Source organism: Eucyclogobius newberryi, unplaced genomic scaffold, assembly GCF_026437365.1.
Source record: "Eucyclogobius newberryi isolate DKJ021-1_F unplaced genomic scaffold, fEucNew1.0.hap1 SCAF_10, whole genome shotgun sequence".
In the NCBI taxonomy this organism is placed as follows: domain Eukaryota; kingdom Metazoa; phylum Chordata; class Actinopteri; order Gobiiformes; family Gobiidae; genus Eucyclogobius; species Eucyclogobius newberryi.
The window spans coordinates 7,478,249-7,492,269 of record NW_027315724.1 but is presented as its reverse complement, the minus strand read 5'-3'; the positions used below and the strand labels follow the sequence as shown (position 1 = coordinate 7,492,269).

The following is a 14,021-nucleotide window of genomic DNA, read 5'->3' as shown; positions in this document are numbered from 1 at the left end:
AAATACTTTTCATGCTCTATTAGTTTTAAATTGGATTTACTTGAACTATGTTATGCTGAAAGTATTTTTACATAGCTTTCTTTTTGTTAAGACCATTTCACCAGCTAAGCGCTAACTAAAGTGAGGGAAATTATCAAGTTATAGTTATAAATGAACACATTCATAACACTCGCTCAGAGAGGCCGCCTCAGATCACAACTCTTCACAAAGAAGATTTCTATTAATCCTGACTCCAAACGATTGTCCACAGTTACTAGTGGTCACCGGTGTGATCTTTGCTGAAGTTCACTTTTATTCTTGAGTTAGTATCTGAGTTCAGAGTATGTGAATCCAGCGCTGCCTCAGTCAGAATGATTGAGCTGCATTTAACTGCACCACAACGTCACAGACACACAACCAAACTACTGCACAGAACATGGAGCTGTGCTAAATATTGGATCATTCCTTTGTCCGTCTATTTGATATTGTTGTGGCCATATGTGTGATACAGCAGTCAGGCTCTGCTATCATCGTCATCATTTTCCTCAACATCCTCATCACACTTTGCTGTTCCAGAAATATTACTTGTTGCTTGACTCATTTTCCTTTGCATATATTTTTGTCAGTCTCTCATTATACTCAAAGGTGCAAAAAATCTTCAAATGAAAAGTCCACAGCCTGTGCCACTTTGAGTCTCGTTCCTCAGTCTTTTTGTGGTCAAACGTTGTGTGCCCTCAGGAGTCTCACTCACTTTGAAACCAACTTCAATAACGGCAGTGAGAAAAAAAACAGCCAGGGCAGGAAACACACACCTTTATCTTAATTAGAAATTAACCAATTCGTTTTTACTGAAAACCTCATCTGGAAAATAATTCTTCCACTTGAGAAACAATTACATGTGTTTCAGACATTAACTTTTATCGGTATATGCACGGATCAAGCAAAACATTATGACCATCAGTCCTGCTTTAGTCCTGCTTTAGTCCTGCTTTAGTCCTGCTTTAGTACTGTTTTAGTCTCGCTTTAGTCCTGTTTTAGACCTGCTTTAGACCTGCTTTAGTCCTGCTTTAGTCCTGCTTTAGTACTGTTTTAGTCTTGCTTTAGTCCAGCTTTAGTCCTGCTTTAGACCTGCTTTAGTGCTGCTTTAGTCCTACTTTAGACCTGCTTTAGTCCTACTTTAGACCTGCTTTAGTCCTACTTTAGACCTGCTTTAGACCTGCTTTAGTCCTGCTCATGACCTGCTTTAGTCCTGCTTTAGTCCAGCTTTAGTCCTGCTTTAGACCTGCTTTAGTCCCGCTTTAGACCTACTTTAGTCCTGCTTTAGACCTGCTTAGTCCTGCTTTAGTCCAGCTTTAGTCCTGCTTTAGTCCTGCTTTAGACCTGCTTTAGTCCTGCTTTAGTCCTGCTTAGTCCTGCTTTAGTCCTGCTTTAGACCTGCTTTAATCCTGCTTTAGACCTGCTTTAGTCCTGCTTTAGTCCTGCTTTTGTCCAGCTTTAGTCCTGCTTTAGTCCAGCTTTAGTCCTGCTTAGTCCTGCTTTAGTCCTGCTTTAGACCTGCTTTAGTCCTGCTTCAGACCTGCTTTAGTCCTGCTTTAGACCTGCTTTAATCCTGCTTTAGACCTGCTTTAGTCCTGCTTTAGACCTGCTTGAGTCCTGCTTTAGTCCTGCTTTAGTCCTGCTTTAGTCCTGCTTTAGACATTCAGATCTGCTTTAATCCTGGTGTAGAAGCATTTGCTCACTAACCCATAGGTCGACAGGGCCAGGGTTGACAGGGTTTTATGCTGCCCGAGCCACACTGAGCATGTGCGGTCACACGTGTTGATTGACAGTTGTCCCAGAGTGCTGAGTAGCCACAGTTGTGTCCTCTTTGCCTGTCAGTACAGGTAATGGGACAATGGGACCAATTATGCACTGTGAGCGGGGAAGGCGTATGATTGAAGGTCCGGCAGATAAAAGGAGTGAGGAGAGGGTCGGAGGAGAGGCCCACCCTGAAACAGCTGAAGAAAGAAGCGGGAGATGAGCAGCGACATGTGCTTCTGGTACCGGAGACACGCATATAGAACACACGGAATGCATATTTCTCGTCCCAGGGCGGGCTCGGACATGCAACGAATAAGTTTAGCCATTGCGTGCGCTGGATGGGCCCAGGTCAAGCTGGATCTGAACTCTAAGTCTCCGTTGTGTAGCGAGCCAGACACGTGTGAGTTGTTGATGGTGCACTTTGAGAGACTTTGAGAGACTTCTAATGGATGTTCCTAGTCTTCAGTGGTCAGATCTATTGGATATGCTTTAGTCCTGCATAAGTCCTGCTTTAGACCTGCTTTAGTCCAACTTTAGACCTGCTTTAGACCTGCATTAGTCCTGCATAAGTCCTGCTTTAGACCTGCTTTAGTCCTGCATAAGTCCTGCTTTAGACCTGCTTTAGTCCAACTTTAGACCTGCTTTAGACCTGCTTTAGTCCTGCATAAGTCCTGCTTTAGACCTGCTTTAGTCCAACTTTAGACCTTCTTTAGACCTGCTTTAGTCCTGCATAAGTCCTGCTTTAGACCTGCTTTAGTCCAACTTTAGACCTGCTTTAGACCTGCATTAGTCCTGCATAAGTCCTGCTTTAGACCTGCATTATACTTGCATTAGTCCTGCATAAGTCCTGCTTTAGACCTGCTTTAGACCTGCATTAGACCTGCTTTAGACCTGCATTAGACCTGCTTTAGACCTGCTTTAGACCTGCTTTAGACCTGCTTTAGACCTGTTTTAGTCCTGTTTTAGACCTGCTTTAGACCTGCTTTAGACCTGTTTTAGTCCTGCTTTAGACCTGCATTAGACCTGCTTTAGACCTGCTTTAGACCTGCTTTAGACCTGCTTTAGACCTGCTTTAGTCCTGTTTTAGACCTGCTTTAGGCCTGCTTTAGTCCTGCTTTAGACCTGCTTTAGACCTGCATTAGACCTGCTTTAGACCTGCATTAGACCTGCATTAGACCTGCATTAGACCTGCTTTAGACCTGAATTAGACCTGCTTTAGACCTGCTTTAGACCTGCATTAGACCTGCTTTAGACCTGCATTAGACCTGCTTTAGACCTGCATTAGACCTGCATTAGACCTGCTTTAGACCTGCTTTAGACCTGCATTAGTCCTGCTTTAGACCTGCATTAGACCTGCATTAGACCTGCTTTAGACCTGCATTAGACCTGCTTTAGACCTGCATTAGACCTGCATTAGACCTGCTTTAGACCTGCTTTAGACCTGTTTTAGACCTGTTTTAGTCCTGTTTTAGACCTGCTTTAGACCTGCTTTAGACCTGCTTTAGACCTGCTTTAGACCTGCTTTAGACCTGCTTTAGACCTGCTTTAGACCTGTTTTAGTCCTGTTTTAGACCTGCTTTAGACCTGCTTTAGACCTGTTTTAGTCCTGCTTTAGACCTGCTTTAGGCCTGCTTTAGACCTGCTTTAGACCTGCATTAGACCTGCTTTAGACCTGCATTAGACCTGCTTTAGACCTGCTTTAGACCTGTTTTAGACCTGTTTTAGTCCTGCTTTAGACCTGCATTAGACCTGCTTTAGACCTGCTTTAGACCTGTTTTAGACCTGTTTTAGTCCTGTTTTAGACCTGCTTTAGACCTGCTTTAGACCTGCTTTAGACCTGCTTTAGACCTGCTTTAGACCTGCTTTAGACCTGCTTTAGACCTGTTTTAGTCCTGTTTTAGACCTGCTTTAGACCTGCTTTAGACCTGTTTTAGTCCTGCTTTAGACCTGCTTTAGGCCTGCTTTAGACCTGCTTTAGACCTGCATTAGACCTGCTTTAGACCTGCATTAGACCTGCATTAGACCTGCATTAGACCTGCATTAGACTTGCATTAGACCTGCTTTAGACCTGCATTAGACCTACTTTAGACCTGCTTTAGACCTGCTTTAGTCCTGCTTTAGACCTGCTTTAGACCTGCTTTAGACCTGCTTTAGACCTGCATTAGACCTGCTTTAGACCTGCTTTAGACCTGCATTAGACTTGCATTAGACCTGCTTTAGTCCTGCATTAGACCTGCTTTAGTCCTGCTTTAGTCCTGCTTTAGACCTGCTTTAGACCTGCTTTAGACCTGCTTTAGACCGGCATTAGACTTGCATTAGACCTGCATTAAACCTGCTTTAGACCTGCATTAGACCTGCATTAGACCTGCATTAGACTTGCATTAGACCTGCTTTAGACCTGCATTAGACCTGCTTTAGACCTGCTTTAGACCTGCTTTAGACCTGTTTTAGTCCTGCATTAGACCTGCATTAAACCTGCATTAGACCTGCTTTAGACCTGCTTTAGACCTGCTTTAGACATGTTTTAGTCCTGCATTAGACCTGCTTTAGACCTGCATTAGACCTGCTTTAGACCTGCTTTAGACCTGCTTTAGACCTGTTTTAGTCCTGCATTAGACCTGCATTAAACCTGCATTAGACCTGTTTTAGTCCTATTTTAGACCTGCTTTAGACCTGTTTTAGTCCTGCATTAGACCTGCTTTAGACCTGCATTAGACCTGCTTTAGACCTGCTTTAGACCTGCTTTAGACCTGCTTTAGACCTGCTTTAGACCTGCATTAGACCTGCATTAGACCTGCTATAGTCCTGCTATAGTCCTGCTTTAGACCTGCTTTAGACCTGCTTTAGACCTGCATTAGACCTGCATTAGACCTGCTATAGTCCTGCTTTAGACCTGCTTTAGACCTGCTTTAGACCTGCTTTAGACCTGCTTTAGACCTGCATTAGACCTGCATTAGACCTGCTATAGTCCTGCTTTAGACCTGCTTTAGACCTGCTTTAGACCTGCTTTAGACCTGCATTAGACATTCAGATCTGCTTTAATCCTGGTGTAGAAGCATTCTATTGGAGATGCTTGAACCTTTAGTCCTTGGTTTGACCTGCTTTGGACCAGGTGTTCCCAGGGTATGATGGTCGGTATCAGAATGATCGACTCAGGCCAGGTTCATCCACACAGTGATCTTTCCACGACCTAACTCTGTGTGTTGTGTTCCTGCTGCAGGAGGAAACCGGCTGAAGAAGCAGCAGTTCCACCTGCACTGGGCCTGGATCTCCCTGGAGCAGCCTCGCTATGTGGTGCAGGAGGAGGCCAAGTTCTTGGAGGTGGTGCTCAAGCGCCGGGGCTATCTCGGGGAGACCTCCTTTGTCAGTAAGTGTACATTTTTAATTTCATGATTATTTTCTAACAATTAGGTATGTAATGCTATAAGTTTAGTTATTTTGCAATATCAAAATCATAATATTATTCTGGACTATTATTGAAGAAGTCATATGAAGGTTTTTTGGTTCTAAATAGGGCAGTTGTACAAGTTCCCTTGCGGTAACTTTTACTACATGTTTATGGAGGAGGAGGATTATGGCAGATCGTATTTTCATTTTGGCTGAACTTAACGCAGTCTGTTTGGCTGCATCTTCTCACTGGATTTGAATCACGCCACATTTACTTGTGGTTTGCTCTTTACCTGGAGCGAGGAAGAGGAGCATCACAGCAAAGTGTTGATCATGTTCACTTTGGCTTCAGCGCGGACAACAGACTGTGATGTGGATTTACGCTCAGCGGGTAGATATAAGATAGATAAGGATAACTCTGGACCTTCAGTGCTTTATCGGTGAGCTGATACACTGGGCTTTGTTTAGGTGAGTGTAGGTTTATTTGGTGCTGTTGGTGCAGAATGCTCAGTCTTGCTCGCCTTTGCTGCCACGTCTGTATTTATTGACTCATTGACGAGATTCATTTAAAAGCAAAACTCCTACTGGAGTCTCGAGCCGAGTCTGATGGCAGAACACGGTGAAAAGAGGGTGTGAAAATATCATTAAACAGTTAAATTACGCTGGGCGTGAAATGTCATAACAATGTAACATGCGGTTACCGTGGTAACTTGAGGCCTTTTTCAGTTTTAGTGATCACAGGTTTTGCAATATTGCGGTTACCGTGACAACCCATGCTTTTTGGGATTCATATTTTGTGTTTTAGACCTGCTGTTCTCAATCTGTGGTACATGTACATCTAGTGGTACATGGACTTCTCTGCAGTTAATATAATAACTGAATAATGTGAACGTTTGAGAACCACTATTTACTTAAAAATAATGCTTAAAAGACGTATTTGTAAGGGATACTTTGATTTATTCACACTTGTTGTTATTTGGTCCTAAATTCAGCCCCTTTTTAGTTCTGAACTAACTGAAACAGCACACAGGAAACAAAGCTCCTTCTTGGTATAACAGCCTTAGATTCATGTTAGATCGGCTGGACTGGATCAAATCGGGGCAAATCACTTCCAAACACACAGTGCCACTTTCACCTTAAAATCCTCCCTGATCCTAAAAGGATATTAACTAAAAACATGAAAAACATTCACCAGAACAATTAGAAAAACATGTTTTTTTTAGAACGAAATATCAAAAGACGTTTGGTCCTAACGAGCCACGCCCACATGTGTTGGACATACTACTGCATAATAAATACAGCGCCCCCAGGAGAACCATAACACATGCACGCTTACACACACACACACACACACACACACTCACGCTCACGCTCACGCACACGCACACGCACACGCACACGCACACACACACACACACGCACACGCACACGCACACGCTCACGCTCACGCACACGCACACACGCACATGCACACGCTCACGCTCACGCTCACGCACACGCACACACACACACGCACACGCACACGCACACGCTCACGCTCACGCACACTCACACGCACACACGCACATGCACACGCTCACGCTCACGCACACACACACACACACACACACACTCACGTACACACTCACGCACACGCACACGCACACACACACACACGCACACGCACACGCACACGCTCACGCTCACGCACACGCACACACACGCACATGCACACGCACACGCTCACGCTCACGCACACACACACACACACACACACACTCACGTACACACTCACGCACACGCACACGCTCACGCACACACACACAGTTGTAGTGACGTCAGTAATGCACAGAACGAGTCTGATGATGGTTTATGGAATTCAAAACAGCTCAAGAGACTTCTGAATTCTACCTGTTGGGTCATTATCTGAAGCAAAGAGTGCTTTCTGAGTGCTCAGCAGGAGAGGATTCACTTCACATTATTGCTGAAACAAGTGAGGATGAAAGTAAAACGCAGCCCCAGGTTTTTTTTTTGACGAGAGAACAACATTAGAATGAAATATGCCCTTCATGTAGGAGGATCCTGGGTCTGAACAAGTGCAGTAAACACAGACACACACATCTGGGGCCAGCGGGGGTTACATTTACATGGCCTTTATGAAATCAGATAACCCAATGATTAGATCTTATTTTTGGTGTGCGTTAGTTAGTTTCGTCTTTATGGACCATGTACAAAATCATTCATCTTCAAGAGAAAAGATGATCTGCACCAGATTTAGCTACTGCTACTACCCATCTGCAGTCCCAAGAGAAGTATGATTATCAAACACACCTGATGACACGTGTCAGTTAAACAGGGAATTTTGAAGTAACTGTTGTATTTGGAAAACAAAGTACAACGAATTTTTAAATAATGCTTTCAATCTTCAACCTTTTCCCACTTTCCCAAGTTAGTTTGCCCTTTTTGCATAAGCGTGAACAATCAGAACTTTTTGCATGACATTTCAATAGACTATTGACTTTTAATTATAAAAGTCAAATAAGAGAAAAGACAGCGTAACTTTTTTAATCAAGTAGCATTTATGTTTACTCCACAGTATTTTAGTCTGTACTGTACTGTGAGATGAATTGTGTTATCTCTATATTGTACTATATATTATCTGGCATATCACATATTATTAATAAACTATTTTGATTCATATTTTCGATGCTGTAGTGACTTTGAACTCTCTTCACGTCTGTCTGTCTTTGGTTATTTTTACACAGTTCAATTTCAGCCCACATGATCAAACCTGTTACAAATCACCAAACACAGATATCATTGTGTGAAGTTTTGCTGTGTAGGAGTTGCTCCTCGGGGCCCCTCTCGTTCCTCCTCTTCATGGATGGAAATGCAAGCTCTGAAACAACTGAGATCGCTTTAAGGTTCATACAGGATCACAGCCTCGGACACACGCGTTTACATGCTGTTATTATGTGTGTTCCCACCACTTCCATGTTCAGTAAGAAGGTTTTTTATCGCATATGTTGGGTTCATAGTAATAATAGAAGAAGAATAAAGGGTCGTCCCAAGATGGCCGCTGCTTCAGAGAGAAAAGTTTACGTTTTCTTTGGTATTTTTTGTAATTTTGATCATCTTTTCTTTAAGTAAGGTTCGGGAAACTCACTCAGCAGCCAATAAATCAAATGTAACAGTATAAACCCAGTTAAGACGACAAACATTTACAATTTGTTTGATAAACCTTTTTTAACCAGGTAAGAACTGTTTGAGATCGTAGCCTCTTCTTCAAGGGTGACCTGAACATACTTATTTTATTTATTTGTATTTATTTGTATTTATTTTATTTATTTTATTTATTTTATTTATTTTATTTATTTTATTTATTTTATTTATTTTATTTATTTTATTTATTTTATTCATTATTACTAAGAAATGTTGCTTTAGCTTTTTGATTTTTTTTTTGTATATAAAATAACAATAAAACAACTGTAGCAGAAAACTATTGTTATCTTTGCTTTTTGTCTTCGTTAATATCATTAGTTTAAATCTTTTTTGACGGGCAGAAAAACAGTTCAGTGCAGTTCACGTTAGCGGCCACTTGAGGACACGTTACAGCAGTTTTAAATATGGTAAAACCTGTTGCATGAAAAAAAAAAAAATTCAAAACCAACTCTATTCAACCAACTCTATCTATATAAAAAAGATAAACATAGTGCCTGTTCATACAAAATCCAAAATATGTGGAAAAGTGGGTGAAAGCTAACATTTAGTGACGCTCACATGAACTCAACGTATTGACATTTCCAACCATTTAATATTCATATCAACATAACCATCTGAAATTACACATTGTTTTGGCTTTAACACGGTCAGACTCAAATTCATCTGTAGATTTTATTTTATTACTCTTTCGAAAGGTCGCAGCCATCGTCCATTCGCCCGTTCTCGTGTTTGCTCAGACATTTTACTGCTCGTGGCAAGAAAACATATGCAAATAACATCAAAACACACCCAGACGGAAGAATTCTGCTGCTTTTAGTCAACAATGTTTCTCCCGTCTATAAAAAGCTTTCGTGGCAGAGGTCACATCATTAAAAGTGTCCTCGGGGTCGGCTCTGATGGAGACGCACCCAGGGAAATGCAAATCAGACAAGATTTGAGCACCGTGCAGGGACCCAGGCAACGGTTTAGCTTCATGACAGTCTAACGTTCCAATAGTGTTGAACAATAGTTGGCTTGTGTTGTGTGCGTGGCCGTGGTAAATCAAATTGACAATACTTTGAACTCGGAATGCACCCGCGCTACAATAAAGCTGACTCTGTTTTGATAGGAATGGTGTGTAATTATAGTGACATGCTCAGAAGTCAAGGCCGGGTTCACGACGGGCAAGTGAGAGCTGCAGTGTGAGGAGAAGAAAGCAAAAAGATACGAAGGATAATAATCATAATCATGTTAATAATGCATTGTCCTGTCACAATAATTGCTATGTATACTTCAGAAAAATTAGAGAAGGAATGATGTTTTTTAGAGGTAACTATTAGGGATGGGATGATTCTCATTGTTGAATTGTTGGAGGCTGGTTTTTCGATCACACAGCCACGTTTCCACTGGTTCACTTTAGAGTGCATTGGTACAGCCCACTGTCCTAAGTGAAACATACCTGTCTGATTAAGTGGTCCAAAATGAGGTGCGAGAGGTCTTCAAAGTGGTCCGGGACGCTTTCGGCTCACGGAACACGAGTGCAACTGGAGCAAGATGATTGGATAAGAGAGAACATGAAAAGGCAGATAGAAACAGAGACTTGATCTTGTGGTAATCCACCATTATTTCCATTATATAAGTTCATAGTAATAATATAAGAAAAATAAAGGGTCGTCCGAAGCGACTTTAGCAGCGGGTGTCGTCCCAAGATGGCCGCTGCTTCAGAGAGAACAGTTTACATTTTTCTTTGTTTTATTTTGTAATTTTGATCATCTTTTCTCAAGTAAGATTCGGGAAACTCACTTTACTAGCAGCCAATAAATCAAATGTAACAGTATAAACCCAGTTAAGACGACAAACATTCGCAATTTGTTTAATGAACCTTCATTTAACCAGGTAAGAACCCATCGAGATCGTAACCTCTTCTTCAAGGGTTCCCTGAACATAACTAATGTATATAAAATAATAATAAAACAAATGTAGCAGAAAACTATTGTTATCTTTGATTTTAGTCCTCGTTGTTAATATGTAAATTTGTTTAAATCTGTTTTGACGGGCAGAAAAACTGTTCAGTGCAGTTCACGTTAGCGGCCACTTGAGGACACGTTACAGCAGTTTTAATTAAATAAATTTAAATAATTATGGTAAAACCTGTTGTGTAAAAAAAATCAAAACCAACTCTTTTTAAAACCACCATATTTCCAGTGATAACTTTATATGTTGAGCCAACTCAACTCAACACAACTCTTTATCGACACACAACGCTCACATCAAGACAAAAAATACTGTATATCCAGTGTATAATAAATCTAACTTTATCCAAACACAATGTATTCGATGTGATTACATTCCAATGTGGAGTAGAGGTAAATGCAGAAAAAGCTGAGGATGAACATCAAGTAGTTTCACGTCTCACAGTGACACAAACTTGGAATTACTAAACGTCTTTGGTGAATTGCTGAGATAGGCCTCGTATTAAAAAGTATAATTCAGGGACTTAGATTTGATTTATCAAGAAAACATGTTGCAGTATATTTGGGTGATGTCAGTTGCTCACGTAACAGAGCTCTGCGTCTAGAGACAGGACCTGAACCTGAGACACTCCGTCATTAAAAGAATCGTTCCAAAGTGAAACCAATCCGGAGGACAAAGTCAAAATTCAATTCAATTCTATTTATTTTGTAATGCCCAAAATCACAACAGCAGTTGCCGTGTCCTCAGACAAATGTCCCAAGCTCCCGTGTCCTCAGACAAATGTCCCACACTCCCGTGTCCTCAGACAAATGTCCCAAGCTCCCGTGTCCTTAGACAAATGTCCCAAGCTCCCGTGTCCTTAGACAAATGTCCCAAGCTCCCGTGTCCTCAGACAAATGTCCCAAGCTCCCGTGTCCTCAGACAAATGTCCCAAGCTCCCCTGTCCTGAGACCCTCCTATGCAGATGATTAGTCACTGGTCCATGTGCGCTGTGCAATAGGAAAAAGGTTGAGCTGAAACAGGAAATAGAGGCTACTGTTATATTTGTTGCTGTCATAACAGAGGTGGGTTCTTTTAGTCACAGGATAGTTATGTCAGGATTTGCGTTACCGGGGCCCCACCCTGGAGCCAGGCCTTGGTGCCCACGGGGGCCAGCCGGGCACAGCACAAAAGAGTAATGGAGTAAAGGGGCCGGTGCAGATCTGGATGCCAATGAAAGGGCGGTAATCGTGGCGAACAGATGTCCAGACAGAAAATGTCTACATGGAGCGTGGGGTGGTCAAGAAGGGTGTGTTCCACCTACAGAGGGATCACACTCCTCAGCCTCCCCTGGTAAGGTCTATTCCAGGTACTGGAGAGGAGAATCCCACTGATAGTCGAACCTCGGGTTCAGGAGGAGCAGAGTGGTTTTGGTCCCTTTCATTACATAAATCTAGCTAAATGGTAAAATTGTCTCATTAATAATGTATAAACATTTATTGAACAATTTGATAAAGTGAGACACCTTCACGAATGTTATTGAAACATCTATTTTGGCACAGAAAGATGGGCCCTTGAGCACATCAGCAGCCGTCCTACACAGTGGAGAGCTCCTTCAGTGGGAAGAGAGCTGCAGTTTCTCAAAGTCGCACAGAGACAGAGGAGATAGAGAAGCAGCCAAAACGTCTGCTCCATCTGCCTGTTCACCGTGTTACTGATCTGAGGCCAGCACTGCTCTGATGGAGAGAGGGAGCCAGGGAAAAGAAGGAGATACAGTCTGCCCAAACCGTGTACGTTATAAGAGAAAATTAAAAGGTGATGTTTACCTTCTTAAAACACGGATTTAATCGTTCAGTGAAGTCTTTGCAGCGGTCCAAATTTTTTTTTCTCCATCTTTCAGAGGTGATAAAGCTAACAAACATTGGCAGGTTAACAGCAACTACCTGCTTCAGGGAGAATAAAAGGCTCCATAATTAGATGTAGACAGCACACAACCGTCTGCTTTCACAATATATCTGTGCTAGAGCAAAACAAATATGTTTACTTTATTACATAAAAAATTTGGGTACAGCCCTTTAAAATGTATAAATCTGAATAATAATCTTAATTTAAGAAGTTTCGCTGAATTAAGATCGATTTACTTTATGGACTATTTGGACAGTTGGATTATTTCACTTGTTTCAATATTTCAATTCACTTTGTATTTCGAGCCAAATGTTTGCCAACGGGGTAAGAAAAAAATTCAACCCAAAACATGAACATTAAAGGACAAATATTATGCACAATTTGTATTGTTATTAGCCTTTAAAATAAAGCTTTTGATTCAAATTACATTTGGATCGCTGCTGCAGAGTGAATTACAACAGACTCATAAAAACAACTGGAAAGTGTTCAGGGAGATGAAAGGAAGAACGCAGTTGGACTGATAGTGTGACGGGGGAAATGCACAGAACGAGTGTGCTGATTATTTATGGGCTTAAAAAACAGCAGAAGATTCTCAGAGCCTCGTCAGTTATGGAGGAGATTCAGAACAGAGTGTTTTGGACGGTCGGAGGGAGAGGACTTTCTAACCATCAAACTAGTGTGAATGAAGCTAATGCTACTCCAGGTATGTTTTTGATGAGGAACTATGTTAGAACAGGGTTAAAAGAGGGAGAACGTCAATTATACTCAAAGGGCCTCTGACAGGTTGGACGACTCATTGAACTAAAATGCAGTATTGATCATTATATTTTGAATTTTGCTATAATAATTATGAAAATGTTATCACAGAATAGACCATTTTTTAGGTTTATGATTTCACATCATTTGTAATTGATGACGTCATACTAGGAAATTACCCAGCAAACCCTCGGCAAAAACTCATCTCACGTAACAATTATTTTTTTTTACCAATAAAAATATTTGAGAGCTACTTTATTTTGTTGAATTAATGTTTAGAGGGTCAAAAAGGTTATTTATTTGTGTAAAAAGAAATGTACAGATTTTTAAACGTTTTCTCCACAAATATCAACTAGATTGGTGAAAAACTATAATTTATATGTATAACAGGTACATTTGGTGTAACAGGTACACCAAATAAAGTCAAAATTAGAAAATGGTCATAGGCTCTTATGTGTCCTTTAATTTCACGATGGAAACAATAAAGCCTAGGCCTGTCAAATTAATAGAATAGTAAGTAGAAAGTACTTAAGTTAAAAAAGTAAGAAGTAGAAACACTTTTTACTTCTATTTCTTTGCCATTCGATTTTTTTTAGGTCTCAGTGCTTTAACAGTACAGTAACATACTTTGATCCTCTGTTTCTTGCACAGTTTTTTTCTCCTTCTTGTGTTCTTTGAAAATACTAGAATTATTTCTTTATTTTATATTTTATCCTTCTGATTTAATCAGATTCAAATTATCAATCAGATGTTGCGACTTTTTCCTGGCAAATCTTCCATCCTCCACTAGAACGTGAAAACAACCTATTATTCTTAGAGCCTGGCCCCTGCTGTGTGTTTGCGTACGGCAGCCTGTAGAGGACATGTGGCTGTTAGCGCTGCTCCTATAGCCTCCTGCAGAGCAAACAACAAGAATGACTTATTTTCTGTTTTTCATCCAGGCCTCGCCAGGAGTCCAGCCTCATTGTGAGGTGCATGTTCTATATAGGGGCTTCAAACAGCAGTGGCCAGGGGAGGTCGACCCCCCCAGTGAGCGAGAGATATAGTTTTTGTGCAATTTG

General features: G+C 41.2%; 1 protein-coding gene across 1 annotated transcript in view; it reads left to right on the top strand.

Annotated features, from left to right (window-relative positions):
* The window catches only part of LOC140371857 (FRAS1-related extracellular matrix protein 2-like), a 159,670-nt gene that overhangs the window by 71,910 nt on the left and 73,739 nt on the right, over window positions 1–14,021 (top strand). Inside the window, exon 3 of the mRNA XM_072459089.1 lies at window positions 5,000–5,146. Within this exon, the coding sequence (XP_072315190.1) occupies window positions 5,000–5,146 (147 nt within the window). The remainder of the gene's footprint in view (window positions 1–4,999; window positions 5,147–14,021) is intronic.